Here is a 25,863-nt window from a genome sequence, read left to right on the forward strand (position 1 = left end):
ATAATAAAAACGATCCATTGTGCTATGACCAAGTAAGGTTAGTTGGGGTAGTATCGGAGCTGGGGTCAAACCTTCCGATCGTAATACATGGCGTGGTGTATGACATCGCTAATTTTAAATAATTGGCCAAGTGTTAATCTAACTGACAAATATAGGGTTCCGTACCATCAATATTTTTTTGTATTTGTTATCATATCAGTTAAAAAATGTTCATTAATGGTAAAAAATAGTGTGTACTTACTGCACTATTAAATTAAGTTTAAATTTAAGCTTAAGTTTAGAACTTAACTGTAACCTTTAATAGATGAGCCAAGAAATCCAGAAAAGTACTGGTTTCTTATAAGTCCCCATATAATTTATTTTTATTATTTTCTATTGATACAGTAGCCATAGTAAGACACACTGTAAACATTTCAAGAGTCTACCTATTATGATTCAAGATATACAGCCGTGTAACAGACCGTCACAGGGGCAGACAGTCGTGGCGTGGTATTTGGATACCCTTTCGATACGGAACCCTAAAAATAGCGCTAATGTAGCCCACAATTTACGATTTCACCCCAGCTCCGATATAACCCCAGCTAACCCGAATAAAAACGCACTATTGTACCACGACACAGCGTAGTTTTTGCTACAATGTTGCGGTTGTGATATCACCACTATGCCAATGGCCGTACGGTATTGGTATGTAAATATATATGGCAACACCGGCGTGATCGTCTCGTTAGTGTTGCCTCGCGGTGACATCACCGCCGTGAGCTATCGTTGATTTTAAATGCACACATAGGTATTATCTATAAACACACAAATGATAATTCTTTGGAACACTGGTTGATTGTGTTCAAAAAGTTTGCTTTATTATTATTATAATATTATTAAAGGGTATTATTAAAGGTGATAGAACTCTCTATGGTTCGCCTCCGGTGACGCCACTGCTAAGCGCTACCGTGTCCAGAACACGGTTTGAAGCGTTTGGTAAGGGAGACATACTTTTCCGAGGCGTTCTTAAGCTTAGTTCTCAGGGTTAGCGGTGCATCTGTGGCCGACCTCAGGTGGGAATCTGGACTCATCTGGAGTTGATTGCAGATGTCCTTGGACGGTAGCATCTACTTAACATCAGGTGGACTACATGCTCGTCTGCTACTTCTATATTTTTTTATAAAAAACTAGCTGACCGGGAAAACGTTGTGTTGCCATATAAAACAACCCTTATCACTTAGGGGTATGAAAAGTAGATAGTAGCCGATTCTCAGACCTACTGAATATGCATATAAAATTTGGTGAAAATCGGTAAAGCCGTTTCGGAGGAGTACGGTAATTAACATTGTGACATGAGAATTTTATATATAAGATAATATTATGACTATTAATCGATTTTACTATGTTGGCCATGAATAAGTAGTACAGATATTATGAGTTTTGGTTATGGAAATGTCATGGTTCGTTATTAACTTTTGGCACAAGTAACTTGAAAGCTTTCCAAATTAAGTGAAGAAGCAGTTTTGGAGTATGCTCAAGATTTCTTAATTAATGAATTAGAGGAAAATAAAGACAGACAAGAGCTCAGTCCGTAATGTGGATATTACGGGGTAGATAAGTCTTCAGACCTTATTGGAAAAATACCAGTAAGTTATTAAATAGCTGTAATGGCGTTTCACACGCAGACACGTAGTATGTGCTGGGTTCGAACCTCGTATGATGATTAGGACTTACAGGATAAATACATTTTTGTGCTGGGTCTATTTAAACACCCAGAGTACTAATTGTTGACTTGAATATATATGACTATGACACTCACGTCACAGAAATAATAGTTTTTTACTATGGTTGTAGAAGGAATTATTGTTATAGGTATTATTCATTATATTCGGACTGCATGACCTTATACTATTCTCATACAATCTTATATATAAAATTCTAGTGTCACAATGTTACTTACCGTACTCCTCCGAAACGGATTTACCGATTTTCACCAAATTTTATATGCATATTCAGTAGGTCTAAAAATGGGCTACTATCTATTTTTCATACCCTTAAGTGATAAGGGTTGTTCACCCTTAACATTTTTTTTATTTATATGGCAACACAACGTTTACCGGGTAAACTAGCTACCTAAGGTAGCTAGTAACTTATTTTATTTTATTAGAAGATAAGGAAAATACGAATAAAGCTTTCATCTTATTCATTCCACTTAAATTAAATAGAACTTATGAAACAGTACGTATTTCATCCGCCATTTTTTGCACATAAAAGAAAGTCCAGCATTTGGCAACGGGCCGTTGTTCATTTTATGCCGTAAGGGCCATTTCACACTGGGAGTTTTCTATATGCACTATCACTTTATTTCCAAAATATTAGAATACAGCCAGTACCAGTCATTACCAGTTTTCACCTTAAAACAAATCTGAATCAATATTACTGTTATGTTTTATTTGCTTACACCTCCACTTATAGTCTTATATCGATGCAAAAACTTATTTCTATAGAGTTTAATCAGTGAAAATACAAATATTAGCTTTTGGGATATTCTTCGACGACGCTTTTGGATACACGCTTTTAAGAACAAAAAAATGTGACTATTTCATACATTTTTGAAACAAAGCTGTATTACTGCTTGGTAATACTTGTGTTCATTTCTATTGAAAAACATTGGGTTTGCGTATTTTTTTAATTTCCAATCGCACATCTGCGCGTAGAAAACTCATCATATGAACACACCCTTACCGTCGCACATTTTCCCGTCTGGGAACACCCGCACCGCAGTATATTTTTTCTTTCAGACGCCATCGAATCGCCTCCACGGTTAGCCGGACCACTGCAATGCGTAATGCGGTATACGCAATGCAGTTTAGCCAGGGTGTCGGGATTTATCGTCCTCCCGACATTACTTGCAAATTTGGAGACAATTGCTCTCGACTCTGTTCAGTCTGGGAATTTGTTAGCTTTGTAGTGTCAAGGTTTATCGTTGTAGAATTTTGGTTATCTTTAAATAATCTCAATTGGTTACTTATTTGAAAAAAAAACGAAAGGTGGTAGAGGTCGCACATTTCCAAGGGGGAGGTGCCCCTACGATACCTACTTCTAGCGTGAATTAGTTTTGCGTTTAGGTGGAGGGGTGTTATATAGAAAAGAGTTCTAAAATAAATGGGATTTGGTCAAATTAGATTTTGCTAGTTATCCAATAGGTGGGTGGAGTAGAGCAAAACGTCTGTTGGAAGCGTGTACTATAACTCCTATATATATATATATAAATCCATGCAGTAATCGGCATCAATTATATTTAAACGGTCGGTGTACGCCTGTTATAGCGATATGTAGTTCAATACACAATTAAATACGTGTTATATCTTATCTATGTGTAAATGAAACCCACCTATCTTGACCGAGTATGACTGATTCATTAATGCACTTATGACAAACGTTTAAAAACGTATTTGAGCTTGTTTTAGATAATATCTGAGGTGTTGCACATTATAGATTTTTTTTTATTAATATAGGAGTAGCAGACGAGCGTACAGTCCACCTGATGGTAAGTGCTGCCGTCCATGGCCATCTGTAATCAACCCCAGATAGGATTAGATATTCCTACCTGAGGTCGGCCACAGACGCGCCTCTACCCCTGAGGACTAAGCTGGAACGCCTCGGAAAAGTCTGTCTCCCTTACCAGACCCTTGAAACCGGAACGCAGCAGCGCCTAACACTGCTGTTATTAGGTAGAAATAAGTGTTTTATGATGTTGTTGTTGTTGAAGTGGCTAAAGAGACAGTCCACTTGAAGGTGAGTTCTGCTTATAGACATTTGTGACCAAATCCATACAGAACAGGAGTTCTACCTGAAGCCGATTACAGAAGTGTTGCCATGCCACAGGTGTAGGATGGTCGTCTTCTATTTAAATCAGCTTACTTTATAGTTTACACGTGTGAACTGTTTGTTTGTCTGGTCATATAATTCGATAACCAATAATTCCTACTGTCTCGGTAGGCACTGAAAATTAAATGAAATGGTTTGGTTACATTTTAGTAAACATTTTCTTTTGATTAATATTACTCGCCATTGATATGCAAGTAGTATATCAATGATAATAGCAGTAACAATTTTTCTAGATGTTATGTGAAAGAAGGAAGAGTAAACTGACCAACTAATATGGTATAGACCACGCGAATGGAGCCACTGGTGCTGCCTATGTATATTTCTACTTTTTTCAACTTAATAGTAATGTATTTGCGACTCACTTTAGATAATAATAATCTATTCTCCTAAAACATATCTATCGTCTGTAAGGACCATTAATCATATGATTATCATGACTCTTTATTATTTTCATAACAACAAAAAACAAGTAATGTTGATTAGATTAACATAGCAAGCGTACTTTAACGTGAAGTGTCCGTCAGGAATCTGGAAGGGCAGGCGAGTCCCGATGCTACAAGGAAAGTGGTGAGGTGAATCAGCGAATAACTTTATCGTGAACTTGTATCGAGGACCTTAGTTTGGGTAAATATCAGGGCTGGCGAAAGGCTTAAGTACCTATTTGAGAATTTTTGTTTGTTAACTTGAGCAATTTTAATTTGAATATTTGTAAACCCTATGTAGCCTATGGCTGCATATCCGATTTTACTGAAATTTAGTGACTTAGTAAATGTAATCGAACCATTTGATGATAGATAATGTTGACAGTCTGTGATTTGCAGTGTCAGAGGAGTTGCCAATGTATCGCTGACGCTGGAGGTGCGCTCTATTTGCTACCATTTTGAAGAGGGTAACGTCACCTTGATCTTGTTATGAAATGAAATGAAATGAAACGAAACGAAACGAAACGAAACGAAACGAAACGAAACGAAACGAAATGAAACGAAATGAAATGAAATGAAATGAAATATATTTATTTTGTATAGGCCGACGACGGCACTTACAAATTGTCAGGTACAATATTTTTCTTAAACTACTACCGGATCGGAACGCGATGTCTCCCAATACAGTGCCAGGCAGAATAACCACAAGTCACCACCACTAGGTACATTGTACTTCGAGTGGTGCGATTGAAGTAAGACGACTTATTCACGAGATCGAAGGGTCCCCGAGCCCTTATTATTCAACGACAAAACAAACGCATCACACAAAATTTTAACCCTTTTTAATGTCGCGATAGGGAGAAAAACAAACAAACACACTTCTAAATCACACATGTTAATCCCCTAGTTATAAACAATAAGTTCTTGGGATCGTACTCGTATGTAGGTCAGTCCATTCGTTAAACTAATTATGTACTCGTTACATAATAGTCATTATAATTAAACACATTAACAGCAATGCACTGGATTCGTGCGAACGTGACTCTTGGTGGTCCAGCGTTTCATTTTGAATGTAGAGTGTATTGAAGTTTATGCATAATTTCTTTAACTTGTTAAAATTCTATCTTTATATATATTTCTTATGTGCGTGTGTATGTCACTGAACTCCTCCTAAACGACTGGACTGATTTTAATGAAATTTGTTGTGTGTGTTCAAGGGGACTTGAGAATGGTTTAGATTCACAATTTAGTCCGTGGGAAAAGGTTTTTTTAATTAATTTTTAATTCGTAAGTAGTTGTTGATTTTTGAATGTTTCACATTGAATTCGACAGAATTCGCTACCATCGCATTTTCAAATATTCTATCTATTTTTTAAACCCGTAAGTGATAAGGGTTGTTCACCCTTAACATTTTTTTATTTATATGGCAACACAACGTTTGCCGGGACAGCTAGTTTAGGTATATATTCTTTGGTTGCACAAATATGTTGTCACTCCTAAGGACTGAGATCGCGTCAGAAGCCAGTCGGTATTAACTCTCTTCCATCGATACGCAGAACTGTTTCTCGCGAAAAACGCACGTGTGTTACAGCTAAGAACGAAGAGCATAATCATCTATGTTCATCTCCAGCGTAGACATAGTAGTTGTTCCCCTGAAAGAATTGATGGCTTTTTTACATGTTCATTTGGAATATCGTCGTTTTTCTAACAATGATTTACTTAGTGGAGACGCTCCAATAATTTTCACATTTATTCGTGACATTCGTAGTGTAATAAACATAGTCTCTTTTTAATATTAGCTTGTATTTATAAATGAAAATAACAGATTACAGCACCCCTGCACCGAATCTGTGGGAAGGTGACGTTGGTTCTGTTATGATGTTCTAGAAACTGCGTGACTCACTCGCCACGCTCTGGACACGGGGATAGGGTTGTCAGTGTTGTCACTACTATAACAAAACCAGAGCTTGAAATCATCACTGAATATGCTTGCTCAGCGAAAATTTACTCAGAGTTCTCAATACATTTCTTTGAAGGATTGTATATTTCAGCAGTTTGGAGAGTATGAGCTACTTAAACCATTTTGAGTCTCTTTCCTGGAGAAGGACACTTGAACAGTAACGGGTTTATGATTGTTAGTAATATCGTATTAGTATTTTTTTTTAATATGATTTTTTAATTGCTTGACATAATATAGGTATATTATGTAAAGCTATCTTAGCTTCGAAGCTCTTATCTTAGTAGTTGTAAATATACCAATGTAACAAATGTAAACATTTTTTATGCTATATTATTTTATTCATATCCGTTGTAAGTTTCACATAATTACACTACCTTAATAATAAATATAATATATTTTAAAGATAATTACACATTATCAATTAAAATTAGATTGTAGTATTGATAATTATTAATTAGAATGTTGGCAACCCTACGAGTTGTAATCCACATCTCGGTCCGCGTACGCGCGGTGACGACATGCTCTGTAATTATAATTGTTTATGAACTTCTCAGAGGGGTGATAGCCCAATGATATTAATAACAGATTTTGTATTAAAATAACGCTTTCTACACTCATAGTCTCACCAGTCATAAACTTTCCAAATGTCGTGTGGATACATATATATAAAAGTATACAAACATACAAAACAGATATCTACATTTATAAAATAGATCTTTGACCGGGGTCGGGCGAAGATAAATGTCTCATATCTGTAAAATTCCTGAAAAGTATTCAATGGACTTGATCAGCTAGCTTAGAGCAACCCTTGACAAAATTGCATACAAGTATACTTGCAATTTATTATTTATATTAATAGACTTGCAATTAATGTACTTAACACCACCAAAAACGTAATGTCTCGTACTTCTGGAATATACGTAATTAAAATTAAAATTTAATATTTTAAGAATAACAATACAATTATCACAGTATTGTTTTTAATTGTATTTACTCGGTAACTAAATAGCACTTCCTCGTGGTTAGTGAAGAATGACGTCATGTAGTGACATAAATAAACATTACTAAGGACCTATGAAAGTAGTGAGAGTCTAGTTAAGATGCAAATCCATGCATAGCTGCGCCGTGATGTAAGTGACTGAGTTCATACATACATACATACTTAGCTATGGGTAGTGGGTACTCATACACATGACTTTAGTACGCCATGCATTCCAAGTTATTTAAAGTGTGTTGTGTTTTAAGGAATTTCCGTATAAGTTCCAATAGTTTAAACATTTAAAGCCCCTCTTGGACGGTATGTGGTAGGTATTAGCTGCACTAAAAGGCAGTGATAGCCTAGTGGTTAAGAAACTCGGCCTCTTGATCGAGTGGTCCAAGTCGAGGTTCAAATCCCTCTTATTCGCAAAGTATTGTGCGTATAATAAATGAATTATTATTTGTTTAAACGGCGAAGGAAAACATCGTGAGGACAGATTTCCTGTGAAACCTGTGAAATCTAAAAAAAAGTTCTAAAAAGTATGTGAAGTCTACCAATTCGCATTTGGCTAGCGCGGTGGTCTATACAACATAATATACACACAACATAACATAGAATTGAGCTGTTTTTAAAGGAATGCATTTTATTACCGACGATCGTCATCTTCGCATAAAACTGAACATCAAAAGGAATATCTCGTTATATTGAAAATATTTTTGAGTTTGCAAAAGAAGAACTGTAGGATGAACTAAACAAACTGTATAAATGCAATATTTACTCTAAAAAAATTCAGAAATTTGAATATTCACAATATTTGGCGATTTATTCGTCCCCAATTCTAAACAAACTTTGATACTAGAGAATCATTGAAAATCATATAATCCAACAGCATATAAAAACTACACACACTACAAACTACAACTACAAAACACTATGTCATACCCACTATTAATACGAGTCAAAGATGCCTCATATGTTAGAATTCCACACCTATTTCTGCTTTATAACAGCAGTGTTAAGCGCTGCTGTGTTCTGGTTTGAAGGGTGTGGTAAGGGAGACATATTTTTCCGAGACGTTCTAGCTTAGTCCTCAGGGGTAGCGGCACATCTGTGGCCGACCTCCGGTACGAATATCGAATCCTATCTGGAGTCGATTACAGATGTCCATGGGCGGCAGTAGCCACTTACCATTAGGTGGACTGCATGCTCGTCTGCTACTCCATATTATAAAAAAAAGATAAACTTGCATAACGTCGAAAAGCCTTATCCTCCACAATCGGGTATAAAATTGACAAAATTGTCCTAACTCTGTTAAATTTTCGTTGTCCAGAAACTCTACAACATTTAGCGAATTCACCAAAACATTTTTTGATAAAATGTTTAGCTATTTGTCTAATTTCAGTAGCGTCCTCGTAATCTAGAACAGCGTTTCGTGCAAGATTTATTCTCCCCATACCGAAAAGTCAGCAGGTGTCAACAATGTGACAGCTGAGTCATCTTCATTAGCGCGGCGGCACATTGTCTGCGGTTAACAATCGAGTTAGGGATGCATGTTAGTAAAATTATCGATATACGTATCGATATTTATATCGGTGTAAAATATCGATATACCAATAGTATAGATAATTTAATATTTCTAATAGGGGTACCGTTTTCCTGCGAAAAAAATTCAATGATTATATTAATTTTGACTACCTTCTTTTTATCGACTATCTATCTAATGTGTTCGCAACCAAATATTGAAATTTGACAGTTATGCCTACTACAAGTAGTTAAATTTACAATGTAATTTCGATTTTTGGAAGGAAAAAGGAAGGATTTGGAAGGAATACATTGATTTATTAATAACTGGCCTGCAATAAAATATTTAGAATTGCCTATATCGATATTTAAGTTCTTTTTGATATGATAATGTTGTATCGACTATATGTATGTTTCTGTCCCTATATTTTCAGTTCGATATTATCGATATTTTAATATATCGTCGCATCCCTATTTACAATCACCATAGTTGAGAGAGCAGATAAGCAAGTGATGTAATTGAGCCAAGTGCTGCTTTGTTTCTATTGTTCTGGTTATTGCTGGGGTACTTCACTAGAGTGGTTATGTTGATGGTTCTTTTAGTATTCGATATGGTAGACTAAAACCATTGTTCATAAGAGCTTACATGAACTCGATCAACCCTGTCCTTGTGGAAAGTCATGGAGTTTCTTGCGCCGCTTCTTCATAGCGAAACAACTTTCGAAGCGGTGGTAGTTTTTTGACTTTCAAAAAGTGTATAGGAGTCAATTTTGAATAAATGAGATTTGAATGTGAATTTGGCATAATATGTTGCCCGTATACCTCCGTTTTTGTTCATCTCAATTGGTTTACCATGTTAACCAACAAAGCAATCGGTCGAAAGTTGGATGAGTGATCGTTAATTGTTAAATGTGCGCGCTTTGGAAGGTACGATAGGCCGACGGACCTGGTTGCTATCATTGGATAGCAGTCTGTAACTTTTGCAAATACCCTATACTCTGATTCATAATTAGGTGTCCAAAATGTAAACAAAGGTGTTGACCTATCAAGAAAATACGTTAGAAATAGTAGTTTTTATTTTTGTCGATATTAAAGTAATACAACAATAATAAAATAATAATCTAAATAAATTAAGATTAATTCACATTTTCTAATATTTATATAACCTCAATTTCGTTCCATACAGTAATAATATTAAAAACAAAGTTTATGGTAGAAAATTAAAATGTGATCATGGTAACACAATCGGAATCCAAGACATTTATGGTGCTGTCATTTTTAAGTTTCGTAACTGATATTATTAATTTTCGTGATTGTGATCGAATTTTAATGTTTTCTCGTTTACATAACGCGTTTTTTAAATTGTGTATATTTGTTAAATTTTCGTTTTTTGTTGAGTTTGTTAAAGTTTTAGTTCCTTGTTAATTTTGACAGTGACATTTCTTTATTTACATTTTGGACACCTAATTATGAATCAGACTATAGGCTGATTAAATATATTCCAGCTAGATTCGTGCCGACCTGTGGGACATAAGTAGTGGTACCACAGCAGCAATGCCGTTAACTACACAACACTAAAATACACATTTGTTTTTAGCTACGTAAATAAGAAACTTAATTACAAAGCACTTTTTATAAACGCAAACGGAACCCCGCCTAGTAATTTGTTTACACTCGACGGCCAGCTGTTTACAGCACGCCCTCAGAGATTTCTAAACGTCACGTCGTTTATTTCTAAAGTCACGTCGTTTATTTCTATGATACTTGTGCTGAGAGGGAGGGTCACAAAAAGGGTGTTTTGTACGATGTTCTTGATAGTAGAGGTGGTCGTTTTCAGTTTTTTTAACTGTTACAAAACTGCTATATTTGATGATATGAAAAACTTGGATGATATGAAAAACTTGTTTTATCGATAAAAAGGTGAGCTGCAATTTCAGTTGTAAATAGTCTAAAAACGCGCTCGTTCTGTGGCATAGGCATATATCGACTCCTCCTACGTATGATATCGTAATTGCAAAATGACAACTTTACAGGAGAGCGTTTCAAAGTTTCGAATATGCTAAAATACAAATAAAATCTGCATTTCTACAAGTATCTCTATGAAATTTGGTATATATGTTTTATGTTATACGCTTTAGAACGTTATTGTGTCGATAAAACACATTTAAACAAGGCAATTTATGCAATAAAAACGAAAAGGTACTCTTGGGGGTACGATATTATACGTAGGAGGGTCGATTTATTGCATTCGCTTTATCTTATTCTCATCTCGAGAAATATTGAAAATTGAAAAGAGACGTAGTGCAATAGCATTCGTCGATTCGCTATTTATGTTATAACGGTTAGCTATATCCAGTGTATCGATATCATATGAAACATGAATGAAAACGGTTTTTACTTACGATATGGTACATTACTAGTAGTACTATGCCTAGTCTAGTCAAAACGCTTAAAGAATCGCTTTGGCTTTTTGAAGTGGAAAACATGTTTGTTCGAAACTTTGCATTGGCGACGCGTCGTCTGCGAGTAGTTGTAATTGCCGTAGCGGAGTGGCACTCAGATATCAGATGCTCGGTGCAGTGGGCCAGGGGGTCGCGGTTATCGTGCGGCGAGCGAAGGGTTAATGCTTGCGTTTAATTTGTTTACGCTTATATTTGCACATCTACAGATATTATTTTGATCAGAGAATTAAGCGATAAGTAAACTTTGATTTACCATAATATATTATAATGGATGTGACGTCAGCTGTCAGCGTGCCAGCCAATAGGAGCCAACTAGCAGTATTGACGATCCTCCACCGCCAAGTCGTAGAAAAACGTAGAGGTACTGGTCGATGACATCTCATCACAATTGTCAATAAAGAATACGTGAAATTTCTGCGTTCTTTTTTACTTGCTTCTGTCATAATATTTTATATATGAAACCCTACAGAACCCTAATTATATTTTTGGCGTAATTGCGTTTTACCGACGCACGTCGAGCTGTTTATATTGCGTCCCCCACATTTTCAGAGCATTTAATTTAATTCGATGACACTTGTATTAAGGGGAAGGGGATGGTGCAAAGGGTGTTTTGTATGAGCAATCTCAATGGCTTAGTGTTGCGTAATATGTTTACGTGTGTGCTGTTGACTTTATTTTGAAGTAGAAGCCATGTTTGTTTAAAATGTTGCGAGATTGGCGTCGTGTAGTCTGCGAGTAGTTGTAATTGCCGTAGCGGAGTGGCACTCAGATATCAGATGCTCGGTGAAGTGGGCCAGGGGGTCGCGGTTATCGTGCGGCGAGCGAAGGGTTAATGCTTGCGTTTAATTTGTTTACGGTAGATGTGCCGTTGGATTTAAAATTCAGTGGTTGATTTAGTGATTCTAATGTTTACAAAATATATTTGAGGTAAACGTAGTCAATGTTACTTCTCAATTTAAATAGGTGCGTTAATATTCGTTTGTATAGTAGTGTCCTTTAATAAATATTAATGTTTAGTTAAAGTTTAATTAATTCTTAAATATTTATTTACGACTGATTTTATTTGATGATTTTATTTGTCCCATAAACAGTTCCAATCTGTGTTTATCATGACTTATAAAATAAGTAATGTATGGTTTAAAAAGCGCTACTCGCTCTCCACCACGCGTTAACATCAGTTTGTATTACACTACTGTAATTCCGTAATAACTAAGAATGTTTAGCTAAAATTTAATTAGTTTTAAAATGTCTTTAGGACTCATTTTATTTTGAAAAGTGCTCATTCTTGTTTTGCAGTGTTGTTTGCAGTTTGTTGAAGCAGTGATAGCCTAGTGGTTAAGAAACGCGGCCTCTCGATCGAGGGGTCCGAGGTTCAAATCCCAGGCACGCACCTCTGATTTTCAAATTTATGTGCGTATTAGAAATTAATTATCACTTGCTTAAACGGTGAAGGAAAACATCGTGAGGAAACCTGCATACCTGAGAGATTTATAAAAAAATCTTAAAGGTATGTGAAGTCTACCAATACGCACTTGGCCAGCGCGGTGGACTATGGCCTAATCCTTCTCATTCTGAGAGGAGACCCGTGCCCAGCAGTGGGACAGTAATGGGTTGATGATGATGATGATCATTCTTGTTTTGTGCCCTAAACAGTTCGAATCTGTGTTTATAAAAATAAGTAATGCAAGATTTTAACTCGCTTACTCTTATCTTTATACTTTTATATAAACCATCTTTCTACCGCACTCCAAGGAGTTATAAAACTTTGGTTACGCATCAAAACGTCCGTTAAAAGCCCTATATAAAAATAGAACTGGGTGATTCATAAAAGGTTACATTAACTCTTACATCCTCAGAGTTGGTCACAGATAAAAATGTAATATCCGTCATACGGATTGCACCCGCTACAAACATCAACTTATCTTCAAACACAAACATCGCTTGTGGGTAGGGTTGTCAAACTTGTCAAATTATTTGATTTTTAATTTGGGTGGGAATTGAAAAACTTGGTTTCTCTTTTCTTTGTAAGTTAAAAGCTATCATTATCATGAAAGGAAAGGATCCCCGTGCCCAAATTTAGGAGCACGGACATGTTTATATACGGGTTTTGATTAGGACAGTACGGGGTTGATGATAACTTAAGCATCAAAATTCTAGTGGTTAGACAATCGCCTTCTCAACAGTCCAAGGTTCTAATCCAGCCACGCTCATCTGACTTTTCAAAGTTATGTGCGTATTAGAAATTAATGTTCACTTGCTGAACATTAATAAACAGAAAAGAAAAACGTAAATAAACATAGTATACATTTGACAGTTTTAAAAAGAACTTTCAAAGATGTGTGAAGTCTACAGATCCATATTTAACTATCGTGATGAACTATGGCTTAAATCCCTCGTACGTTTAGAGGAGATCCATGCCTAGCAGTGGGCACATTTATAGACTTACGACGGCGACGAATACTAAACCAAAATGTAGTAAGTATAGTAAATTACACTGCCATCCCTATTTACGTAGGCGCGGGCAACATCGCGCGCGTACGTCATTCGCACGAAAACTGCGTGACGTAGAGTCTCGTCCGATCTCTATTTACTTTACGCAGTAGAAATATGAGCCGTCTGTGTAATCCTACGGAGACTATATTTTCTAGTTAATGTACTACTGTTTTGGGGCCTATCGCAGTTTATTTCTGCTTGTTTGTCTTCTATTGTATGGTGGGAGTTTATTATTCACTTTGATCCTGAATATCACCTACGGTTTTTTCTATTCGATTTGGACCTACACGGTTTTTTGCTGCAGGGAATCTGTAACTGGGGGAGTTCTGGAATATACTACACCACACTGCTCCAATGTGAGTGAAATGACAAAGGTACCGTTTGATGGTCAACACGTGTCAGATTTTTTTATTGATTAACCTAACGAATAAGCAGACTTGCTACCTGATAGAAAGTAGTTAACGCCGCCTATGGACATATACAAAACCAGAGGAGTCGCCAATGCATCGCCGATTTAGGATGAGAGCTGTTTTTGCACCTTTTTGAAGACGCCCATGTCATAGCGCTTCGGGATTACTATACATCTCCGACAAAGCAAAAATGCTGCTAATTGCTAACTGAAATCTAAGGCGAAAAATGTCTTCCAATACGCAGAAGCGGGCTGAAATGTAGCTATAAGCGATCACCCGTCAAACTTTAACTTCGCCTGATGTTGCTTAACTTCATAGAGCAGTTTAATTGATTGCCAGAAATTAATGATTAATTTACAATTTTAATACGTTTAAATCTGCGGCTAATCGTTAATTATTTAAACTTTCCATAGCGATAATATCCGAAGGCGGTAGAACCCTTTGTTGTTCGACTCCGGCCGTACCACCGCCGCACCAATTTCTATCTCATAACAGCAGTGTTAAGCGCTGCTGTGTTCTGGTTTGAAGGATGTGGTAAGGGCGGCATACTTATACGAGGTGTTCCAGCTTAGTCCTGAGGGGCGTATCTGTGACCGACCTCAGGTAGGAATATCTAATACTATCTGGGGTTCATTACGGATGTCCATGGGCGGCAGTAGCCACTTACCATCAGATGGAATGCTCGACTGCTACTTCGATATTATAATAAAAAAGTTAATCATTTACAATATTTCCAATGCCATGCTTTAGTAACTATGTAAAATATGCGCATATATTATTGGACAATACAAGGAATTGTTTTATTTGTTTTGTCACACGTCATTCTCTCCGTCACGCCATGCACGTCACGTGTGCATGGTAATTCGGTAAAGTGTCGCATGCATGGAAATTATATCACGATTCACGATGCGTAATTATTTACCAATTCTGGGTTAGTGGGTATTATATACACGGATCTGCCTTGGATTGTGGACCTCGGTTCTATGTAGAGTTTTGTAATAGGAAACTGACAAGAGGGTGTATGCTTCTGAAATGTATGCTAGTTACAACCACAAAAATAATGTTATTTTCGCTTTAACGTGTACAGTTAATTGTATCAGCCAATCAAAATATTTGCAAAACGTTCAAGTGAAATGTTTTTTGGATATTTCTCTCCTGTTTACTTATTTGCCTGAGTAATTAGTTCCAGTTCGGTAATTAATGGTAATTAATAATATAAGAAAAAAATCTTTTGAAAATTTTGAATGCGCAATAAACTAAATATTTTTGCTTAATTGAGATGAGATAATGCATTACTGTAATGGTAAAGTGTGTGTAAAATCATCCCGAGACAGCTTCGACCGTTATCAGTTCAAGAAGTTAGTTAACAGGAGTCAGTGGCTGATCACCCGATCAACTAATATTAATTTGATAAAAATAAAATAATAAAACCTTAATGATCTGTCTCATCACGATTTAACAGCCCGATCGATTACCATTACATTTAGTTTAAAAATATCACGTGTTAAGATAGCTATCACTTTAACGAGAACTAATCTAACAATACCTCATTAAAGCGAGACGATGTTCCCCGTCGTAAATGTCTAGTGAACACACAATAAAAACTACGCGATTCATAGACAAGAGAAAAAAACGTATTGTCTCTGGTGTGGTTACGGTTCCGATATCGTATTGTGGATACAAACAGTTTTCATTAATATATTACCATATCGATATACTAAATATAGCCTAAACGTAGACAATAAATGAACGAATTGACGTACGAAATAAGAACTGTTTTCAATTTTATATTCGCTGTCTCTTTTCGACTTGAACATTTGCTAGGGTGAGAAAGAGACGAAACTAATGTAATTTCGTATGTGCCGATATAAGTGAGTTTGCGAAGGCTTGGCACTAAAACCGGATATCGACTCGACGTCGATGACATAGGTGCTTCTGATATCGGTATATGATTAAACAGTTCAACCTTTGCTGAGGTTAGAAAGAGACGAAACTAATATAATTTCGTATGTGTGGAAATGGGCGAGAATACGATAGTTTGCAACTAAAATCCGATATCGACTCGACGTCGGTGACGGTATATGAATAAACAGTTTTCCATATCGATATAAAGACCATATATTTGCAATGTAACCGTTGTTAAACGACTATCTACTCTGATGGGTAACGTAACATCTTTATGGTTGTAGCGTTTGATTTTAATTAACTATCTACGGTTACAACGATGGCCTAGCAATAATAGTTGATTAATTGTGCTTCTCATATCGATATAAATAAAACAGATTTCCATAACGATATGAAGACCATATTTATATTGGCAACGTAACCGTTTTTAAACGACTATCTACTCTGATGGGTAACATCTTTATGGTTGTAGCGTTTGGTTTTAATTAACTATCTACGGTTACAAGGATGGCGTAGCAAATTAACTGTTTGATGAACAGGAAACGGCCGAAAGCGACACTCGTTATTGTATACAGTTTTTTAATTGATACTGACTCATCGGACATGGTATTGTAAGTTGGGTTTTGAATGTGACTGGGTTAATTATGCAATTAAAAAGATACCACATCTATTTCTGACTTGGAACGGTGGTGAAGCGGTCCTGTGTTCCGGTGTGAAGGATGTCATATGATGACGATGCCATCCTTTATGATGTTTATGATTGTTCTAAGACTTCTAAGCTTGTCTGGGGTTGTTTGCAGATGTCCAGCGGTTGACTGAGATCGGACTAGTGGACTGTTCGCTGGTTTGGCACTTTAATAAAATAAACTTTAATAGAAGAAACGCATTACACAAATCGCGTAGGTGGTGATACGCTTCATTTATTTTTGACTTTTAATATATTATCGTATGAAGTCATATTATATTATAAGTCAGCTTAATTCAAATTTTGAATAAGGCTTTCATAATTAGCGTCTCGTAGGACACAAAAATGCAAGAGTTATTCCTTTTTGTAGCACTTTCACGGTTAAACCACTGAACCGATTTTGATGAAATTTTAATAAGGTGATGATTTATACCTTAAGGATTGACATAGGTCATTTTTTTTTGTAAACGCCGTGTAGACGAAGTCTCGGGACACCTAACTACATGGTGAGATTGACTCAAGATATGCTACTCTTTATGCAATGATTTACTGGATGTCACTACGAATATATTCTATTATAAAAGTGTGCTTCAAAAATTGCATACACCGGGCACCAGACAGTGCCTATAGATTCCCAAAATACAGGCGGTTGTGGAGTTTCAGGCGAGCGTGAGATCCGATGGTGCGTTAATAAAATGTGAGCACGTCTATTTCGTTCACGCGATCTCTGCCAAGCGTGACTTCATTAATCTGCCGCCTGGTGTCACTGTCATCGTCTCCAAACATAGACGAGAGCTACCGAGCTACTAAATAGACTGCTAATAAATTTACGTTATTTGGATACGATCGTTTAATGCCTTTCTAACAGAGATGTGCGAGGTGGTTCAGCTGTGGGTGTGTGTAAAGGATTTAAGATAGGATACAGTAGGATTCTTTGATTGTTAATAAATTAAAATCTAGCAATCCTGTGGGTGGATTTGATATTGTGCTATATATTAGCTACCTCGCACATCTAGTGGAAAGGCATATTGATGATGGACTGGTTGAAGACAAGAAGGTCCTTAACCTTTCCGTCGTTCTATCTATTTGCATTGAAGCAATATGGTGAAGTTCGCTTCATGTCTTTCCCATTTGTGGAGAGAAAATCATACCCAGCAAGGTTGAGCTACTGCAATTTTTGAACCTACGGGTTACATGCGAAAAAGCTGCCATAAGGCTGCCATTTGACCAAAAATATTTAGTTTCTCGTGGCTTTACATAGTATCGATTTGATTGATGTAATACTAGAAAGTGCATTAGGAGTCTCATCGCTTAGTTTATCCATGACTATAAATTATATGGGGATTAGGAAATATAACGCGCTAAGTCTTGTTGAGTAATATGGAAGAGTAATTAATTACTGATACATTAATTAAAGGTTTTGTTTATTTTGATCCGACCAATCATTTCAAAAGTAAAAGATATATTTAAATTTGTGTTTTAAGTTTGTTTTGTTTATTATATAGAATCATAGAAAGATGCTATAGTATTAAAAACCTAAAAAAATATTGTAGTAAATCTGCCTTGTTTTTTATTACTGCCCTTCTAACCAAAACATATGATTGTTGAAAGGCAGCAAAGGTTGCTTTTATGGACAAAATTCTATCACCTATAAATTTATTATCAGACTCTCTAATACTATCTTTTATTATATTTATTTCTAAAGCATTTTTAACGTAAAGTTATTATTGTACTTGATTGCGAAAAATATCCGTTAGTCAAAGGCCGGGAGTGCGGCCCCGCGTCTGCCAAGCATAACTTCATTAATCAGCCGGTGTCACTGTCATCGTGGATATTGCTGGAGAATGTAGGGAATTATTTATTTATAAATCAGCCAACTATCTTCTATCAGCAATTTGGTCGTTTTACGCAAGTAGTTCAAAATTTGTAGCTAAATTATCAGATTTCGATGTGCGGTATGCCAAAATTGGTTGAAGTCGATCATTAACAATGGACTTAATCAGGAAATCCTAATCAATTCTTGCCTACCACTGTATAAAATTTGGAAATTTGTATTAGGAAGAAATTGTTTCTATTGGGAGAAACTAACACATTTAGATACCTAAAAAAGGCAAAAATTGGGTACATTGAACATACGATGGTGTGAGGTTGATCGCTGCTTTGATACTCCAGCTTCAGACGAAACTGGTATTCAATTTTTTTTTACACTTTTATGCTAGGCATCTACTATTTTTGCCATAGTTGTGTTGAATGGCGTCGGTTTGCAAGCTGGCGGTAGCAACATAGTTGTATTCTGTAGTATCCACAATTTCAGGTTTATTTTAAAATACCAAAGAAATTTACACTGAGTATTATTTTTCACACGGATGTATTTTTGTTATCTACTATCTACCGACGGTTTAGGATGGTTTCGGCGTAGGTTGTAGTTGTCAGAGGTAACAACACACCTGTGCTCGCCTGTAAATCCTACCCTACGTCTGTCGTAAATATAAACATAATAAACACCTAACACGCAGTCCACCACCGTTTTAGAAAGTATTATTTGAGGATATAAATTATTAATTGTATCTTTACTTTACGTCCTTATTACAACGCTTTTATTAGCTTGAGTTGTATCTATCTATCTATGTATGTATGTAACGGAATCTTTGAACTCGATATTAACACACTTTGAACGGTACGATAAATTTAAATTTTTTGAAAAATTATCAAGAACCGATGACAATACACGATTTTAATAATTTTATCCCATTATCCTCATCAGGATCGTCAGGAATCAGGATTAACGATTTTCCTTGTGCGATTTTAGCGTGGTTTTAGCGTTTTTAGTTTTTAACATTAGTTACCCAAGAAAGTGAGTCTATGTATAAGGTAACTAATAATTGTTTGTATGTTTCCAGGTGATGCTAGGCGGGGCGGTGGGAGCGGGCTCGCCGTGCGAGGGCGACCTGCTCACCGTCACCGTGGTGCGAGACGAGCATGGCTACGGCATGAAGGTGTCAGGTATGTGGTTGGACTGGAGCTTTCTTCATTATAGTTGAGGTTGTTGTGGTTGGGTTGGTTGTGGGTTGATTCTTGTGACAAATGAGAACTCATTTAAATTTGATCGTCAAATACGACACTTGGCCAGATTGCAAAGTACATCCTTATCCGAAATAGTTTTATTATCAACCTGGGGTTTGGTATTTGTTTGTCCAAGCCTGTCGTAGAAACTACTAAACTGATTTGAAATTGAATGATTTTGAGATTGAATGAAAATTATTCCTATATTTACTTCTGGGAAATTAAATTTGTAGACATCTTTTGTGATGGCTAAGTGCGATGAAATTTAAGATGTCCTGTGTTTGTAGTATGCGCTTATTCTAGCAGCTACTGTTCCTAATACGATGGGACTTAAAACACTTAGATAGTGTTCGTTAGAGAAAATAATAAAGCATATTTTTACATGCAAGCTTATTAACTCTCAGAGATAAGTATCGAAAAACCCTGCGCAGCAATAAAACATGCAAAGTACGCAGTAAACCTGACTTAGATTTTCGGTCCTCGATACCTAAAACGACAGCATTAGTATTAGCATTTATATGCAAAACTTAATACAATCAATAAATAAAATGTATTATAACGCTGTAGGCGTCGATAAGGTCAACAATACGATTCACGACATAGTTCCGATGAATATTAATTGTGTTTACCTCATTTGCTTGTGGATGGACTATATGCGCATATTCGCATGAATAATCACCACCCTCTTGGTTATTTTCGTCACAAAGCAGCGCACGCAAATCATCCCTTACACTAGTTTTAATATTATCCCCCAGTAGTGCAGGTAACTGCGGGTAAGATAGTCGAAGTGATAGAAGCTACTTCATGAAGAAGTACTTGTCCTATTTGGACCGTTCTCGTGTGCATTCTGATAATGCCTCCGGAGGTAAGTACAGTTTGTCTAAAATTTTACAGTACCCTTAACAGAGGTGTAGTGTAAAGGCGGTATATTTAGATTATACACACAGGGGTTGTCCAGCTATAAGAAGATTTTTTAAGCTCAATTTGCACCCCCGGTGACACTTTTATAAATAGGGTGTTGTTTTTTCACCGACAAATTTCAGTGACCTCTCGTTTTTAACGACCTTTTGAGACCTTTCGCCCGGAGGTTCGAACGAACGCTACGCGACTGCTCCTATGTTATACTTTAGCAATTTTGTAGTTAAAACGACTCATGTCCCATACTTTAGATGTAATATGAACTTAAACCTTCTAAATAGGAGATCCAAGTTTGATTCAGCAGGCCTCAAAATTTTGATTCTATTAATAAGTGTGAGATAAAGTTACTTACTCATCGGTTCTCGTGTATCATATTCTATTATGTAACACATACTAAATTGGTATGTGTTACAGGTATCTATGGGTAACAGTGACCCATTAGCATTAAATAATAATTCTTACAGTAATAACCCTTCCTTGGCAGTCGGGTAAAAACAATACATTTTTGGTACCTTTTGTTTTTTACAAATTTTACGTTTACTACGATACCAAAGCCAAGGCTATTTTGCCTTATAGCAAGAATAATGGGCACTGCAGTGTTCTGGTTTTTAAGGGCGTGGTAAGGGAGACATACTTTTCTGAGGTATTCCAGTTTAGTTCTCAGCGGCTAGCGGTTAGCAGCGTCCCTGATTCCTCGCGTGGGAATCTTTTCTGGGGTTGATTACAGATGTTCATGTGCGGCAGTAGCCACTTACCACGAAGTGGCTACTGCCGCACAGAACTGCATGCTCGTCTGCTACACTTGTATTTAAAAAAACGTATGGTAATTAATAATTAATTTATTTGATCCCCAGGCGACAACCCAGTGTACGTGCAATCAGTCAAGGAGCACGGGGCGGCGTGGCGCGCGGGACTCCGCTCCGGCGACAGGATCCTGAGGGTGGACGCGGTTCCCGTACACAATTACGCTCACCAGCAGGTTGTGCACATGATTCGAGGTGAGTGAACGCTTGGTAGGTGTCTGTGTGAGAGTGGAACCAGTGTATTGCAGTCAGTCAGGGAGCACGGCGCCGCTCCGGCGACAAGATCCTGAGGGTGGACGCGGTGCCCGTACACAATCATACGCATCAGCAGGTCGTGCACATGATACGAGGTGAGTGAACACTTGGATGGCCACTACCGACTTTGGAAAAAAAAAAAACAAAATCGAAGTATATGTCTAGTATGTGCGCAAGTAGGAAGATAGGTATACTTTTTGGCGTATTTAATAAAAAAACAACAATAGACAATTATTGTAGAAACAAAAAACTACTGCTGAAAAATATAGCCTGACACTTTCATAATTTAGGCTAGTCCAACGACACCTCATATGATATAATCTGTCAAGCCGTGCAACAAGTAAAGACATACGCGAAAACATTATCGATAAACATTACCCTCCACAGCAATGTAAAGATACATCCTTACTATATTCCTTACTAATATTATGAATCCGAAAGTAACTCTGTCTGGTTGTCTCTTCTTCACGCTCAAACCACTGAACCGATTCTAATGAAAATTTGTACAAAGATAGTCTGAGACCCGAGAAAGGACATAGGATAGTTTTTATCCCGGCAATCCCATGGGAACTAGAGATGGCGATCTAAGATCGATTAATCGGAGAATCGACCTTTTGGACCCAAAACATCGATTATTTTATTCGATATTAGTAAAGATTGAATCGTACTCGTAATCGTAACTATGCATTTGATCAAGTGATGATCTTTAGCAAAGTTGAAGGTACGAATTTTCAATTTTATGTATGTTAGTATGTTATATTATTTTCTTTTCTTTCAAACGCGGGCGAAGCCGCGGGCAAAAACTAGTATAAAATACAACAGACAAGAAAGCGAATCGAACAGACTTTAAATTTCAGTAGTGTTATGTTATGATTGAACTTTCAGCTGATGATACGACAACAATGGTCTAACATAATCCATACACATACTATTACCTCACAAATAATTAGATATCTTACGTAATAACATAAGGTCGCGTTCGAACGTAGACGTGGCGATTGCAAAGTATCACTTTGTAATGCATTTCTCAACGAAAAACAAACTAAAATGCCTCTCACTATTCAACGTCATGTGTTATGCAAAACCTAGGTAAAATTTTATGTAGCATTCATAAGATTTTATCGAATTATCGAATGGTTTTATGTGCTAATCCTGCTAAGACAAAGGACCATTAGTTTTGTTTATTTACCCATACGCTTGGGTAACTTCCTGATGTATGTAGGTAGATTGTAGGTATGTAGTAAGCGAGAGTGTGGCGTGGGTACATTTATTATACTTGTGTTAATAAAAATCCGCACGATAGAAGAAATAATAGATTGTTGATGTTTATAGTTTTTGGGGCGGTTGGGGGTGATGAAAATGATTTTTTACAAACCCGACATTTAGAATTGACACCATAGAGTAAAATTTCGCAAATTTGCAGAAAAGGTTACGTCATTTCAAATTTTATATTCTTCAGGCATAATAAGATATGATGAGGTACGGTACATACCTACCCATCATTTTCTTATATCTTTCAATTTGCAAAAAATTCACTTACGCACACACGCATACTGGAACACTGAAACACCTACTTACATACACACTGACACACGTACCTACTCTTCATTTTTTCTTTTAAAATATACCAAAGAAGTACTACTTCTTGAGTATATTATAGACACACTTTAAACTTAGCAACTTAAACTTATACGATATCGAGCTTGCAATATTTATTGAAATTACATGATGTAATCTCATGTGATATAATTAATTATCATATGAAATAATTACCTAGCATAATTATTCATTCAACTTTTACATGGTCCTTTGAACCGCATATGACCTACTTACCTCTATTTTTTCAATCTAGATAAAAAATAGTTACGTAGATAGATAAATGATGTATAATATGTAGATGAATATTGTTTATTAGCTACCTCATTTATCCTCGTGGTGAAACAGGCCCTTTAAAACTATTAAACCTTTACAGTAAGGGAATATGGAAGAAATGATTGATGATAGTGTTGAACGGTGGCCATATTATGATAACGGGTAACCAATGCCGGTAATGGATGTAACACTAATGGGATTTATCTATGTATGCATGTTCTATGATATAAGAGGTATATCTTATCTAGGTATATGTTTTTCTATTAATGTGAAAAAGTATTGTGGCGACCTCCCGCTACTCGTCAAGAGATGGCGCCACGAGTATTCTGAATCACGCTATCGAAGTTTTCATCTGGTATATATACAAGTTCCGAACTGAGACTGTCGGAGCGCGGCCGCTCCCCGGGCATGATCACCTAGCCCGGCGGGAGATCTCCCTGTGCCAAAGTATCTAGTTTGTTTGATGGAAAGTGGTTAGTGTCGCCTATGGACATTTGCAACACTAGAGAAACAACTTTGTGAAAAAACTGTCTAATCTATCTTTTAAGGTCGTAGCCGCCTGTGATTTTTTCTATTGTTTAACCTAACGATTAAGCAGACCTGCTTGCTATCTGATGGAAAGCAGTTACCGACGCCTATGGACATTTGCAACACCAGAGGAGACGTCAATGGATCGCCCGCCAGTTTTGAAGGAGAACTCTTTTTGCACCTTTTTTGAAGAGCCCCACGTCATTCGATTAATTACACTTATTTATGTCTAACAACAGTAGTATTAAGCGTCGCTGTGTTCTGGTTTGTGATTATGGTTATCCGAGGCGTTCCAACTTAGTCCTCGGGACTCGCAATGCATCTGTTGCCAAACTCTGTGAGAAAACTTATTCTTGTATAGGTTTATTAGTTACAGATATCCTTGGGCAACAGTAGCCACTTAGGTGGACTGAAAGTTGCTTGCTACTTAAATATTATGAAAAAAAGAACAGTAGTTCCATCAGAAACAGGCCGCAGAGTACTTTGAGTTCACTGAGTATTGAGTCTATAAATATTGATGTCGACTGAGCCAATCTAAACGGGAAGGTTACTGGATATATCACTTTCCTTAAGCTAGATTTTGCTCTGAATAAAATCCTGAACAAAAAATGATGTTAAATAATATGTGTTTTGTGTTCCAGCTAATCCCACCACAGTGCTGACGGTACAGCAGAACAGCTCGAGGCACAAAACTCCGATCACCGCACCTGTACCTGTCAATGTGAGTAAGCATTTATAAGAGTGAAGTACCAAACGGCTTGCAGTCCAATGATGGTAAGTTGTTACTGACACTCATGGACATCTGTAACTATATCTTCATAGTATGGTGGTCAATAGTGGTGCCACCTGAAGCCGATAACAGATGCATCTCCTGAGTGTTATGGTCTCCTAGTTGACGATGGTCGCCTTATATGTAATATAAGCGGCATCTACATTCATTGGGGTGGAAGCTGGAAGAATTGTGCGTCGCCTCTGGCACCCCCTTTTTCTAGCTTTACTGATTCTACCACCAGCTAATATAGGTTATAGTTTCTATTTTATACGTTAAATAAAATTGTATTAACTAAAAGCAATATTACGTTGAACCAACCTTATGTCTGATATCACAATAGGAAGCTCGAAGTATTGAAGACCCGTAGACATTGTAGTGCGTTTTTCAAGTCACAAGTAATAATAATAAAAAAGCCCCATATAATACCTTACTCTGTACCTTCTAAACCGCAAAAATATATGAGAATTAACATTGATATTGTCCACTGAATTTCAAGCATGCATTTTAACGATTTATGCAAACATGGTGTTGTGGGAGCCTTGAGAGTTTTCACAAACATCTGTGCAAATACTGTTAGTAAGGTCTTTTGTCTTGTTTGTTCTAGTATTCATAGCTCTTTGGAATTATATTGAATAGAACTGTTTCCGTTATCGTTAAATTGGTTGCCCACTGTTGGCCGTGGGCATCTTATGCTGTCTTCTTCAATATATTATTGTTTCACTGCTGGGTATATTCTTCATTTTGATAAATATTTCTGTCTTATAACAGTAGTGTTCCGTTTTCAAGGGTTTACGGTTTTAAAGCATGTGGTTTTCATATGTAGTTTTCTAAAGTATTGATTAATATGTCACGTTGACAACTAATATTATAAATACGCATGTGAGTTTGTTAGTACGTTTGCTAAACTTGCAAGCCTTAACTATGTAACCGATTATCGTGAAATTT

The 25,863-nt window shown here is 36.7% G+C and overlaps 1 protein-coding gene across 1 annotated transcript in view; it reads left to right on the top strand.

The window, feature by feature from the left end:
• RhoGEF2 (Rho guanine nucleotide exchange factor 2) overlaps positions 1-25,863 on the top strand; it is a 244,303-nt gene that overhangs the window by 28,027 nt on the left and 190,413 nt on the right. The window contains exons 2-5 of the mRNA XM_073077703.1: positions 19,608-19,710; positions 21,543-21,667; positions 21,823-21,841; positions 24,788-24,867. Of these exons, the coding sequence (XP_072933804.1) occupies positions 19,611-19,710; positions 21,543-21,667; positions 21,823-21,841; positions 24,788-24,867 (324 nt within the window). The 5' untranslated portion in view covers positions 19,608-19,610. The remainder of the gene's footprint in view (positions 1-19,607; positions 19,711-21,542; positions 21,668-21,822; positions 21,842-24,787; positions 24,868-25,863) is intronic.

The sequence above is a fragment of the Epargyreus clarus genome, unplaced genomic scaffold (genome assembly GCF_041222505.1).
Source record: "Epargyreus clarus isolate Ecla_fem2 unplaced genomic scaffold, WU_Ecla_fem_2.2 ptg000011l, whole genome shotgun sequence".
Lineage (NCBI taxonomy): Eukaryota > Metazoa > Arthropoda > Insecta > Lepidoptera > Hesperiidae > Epargyreus > Epargyreus clarus.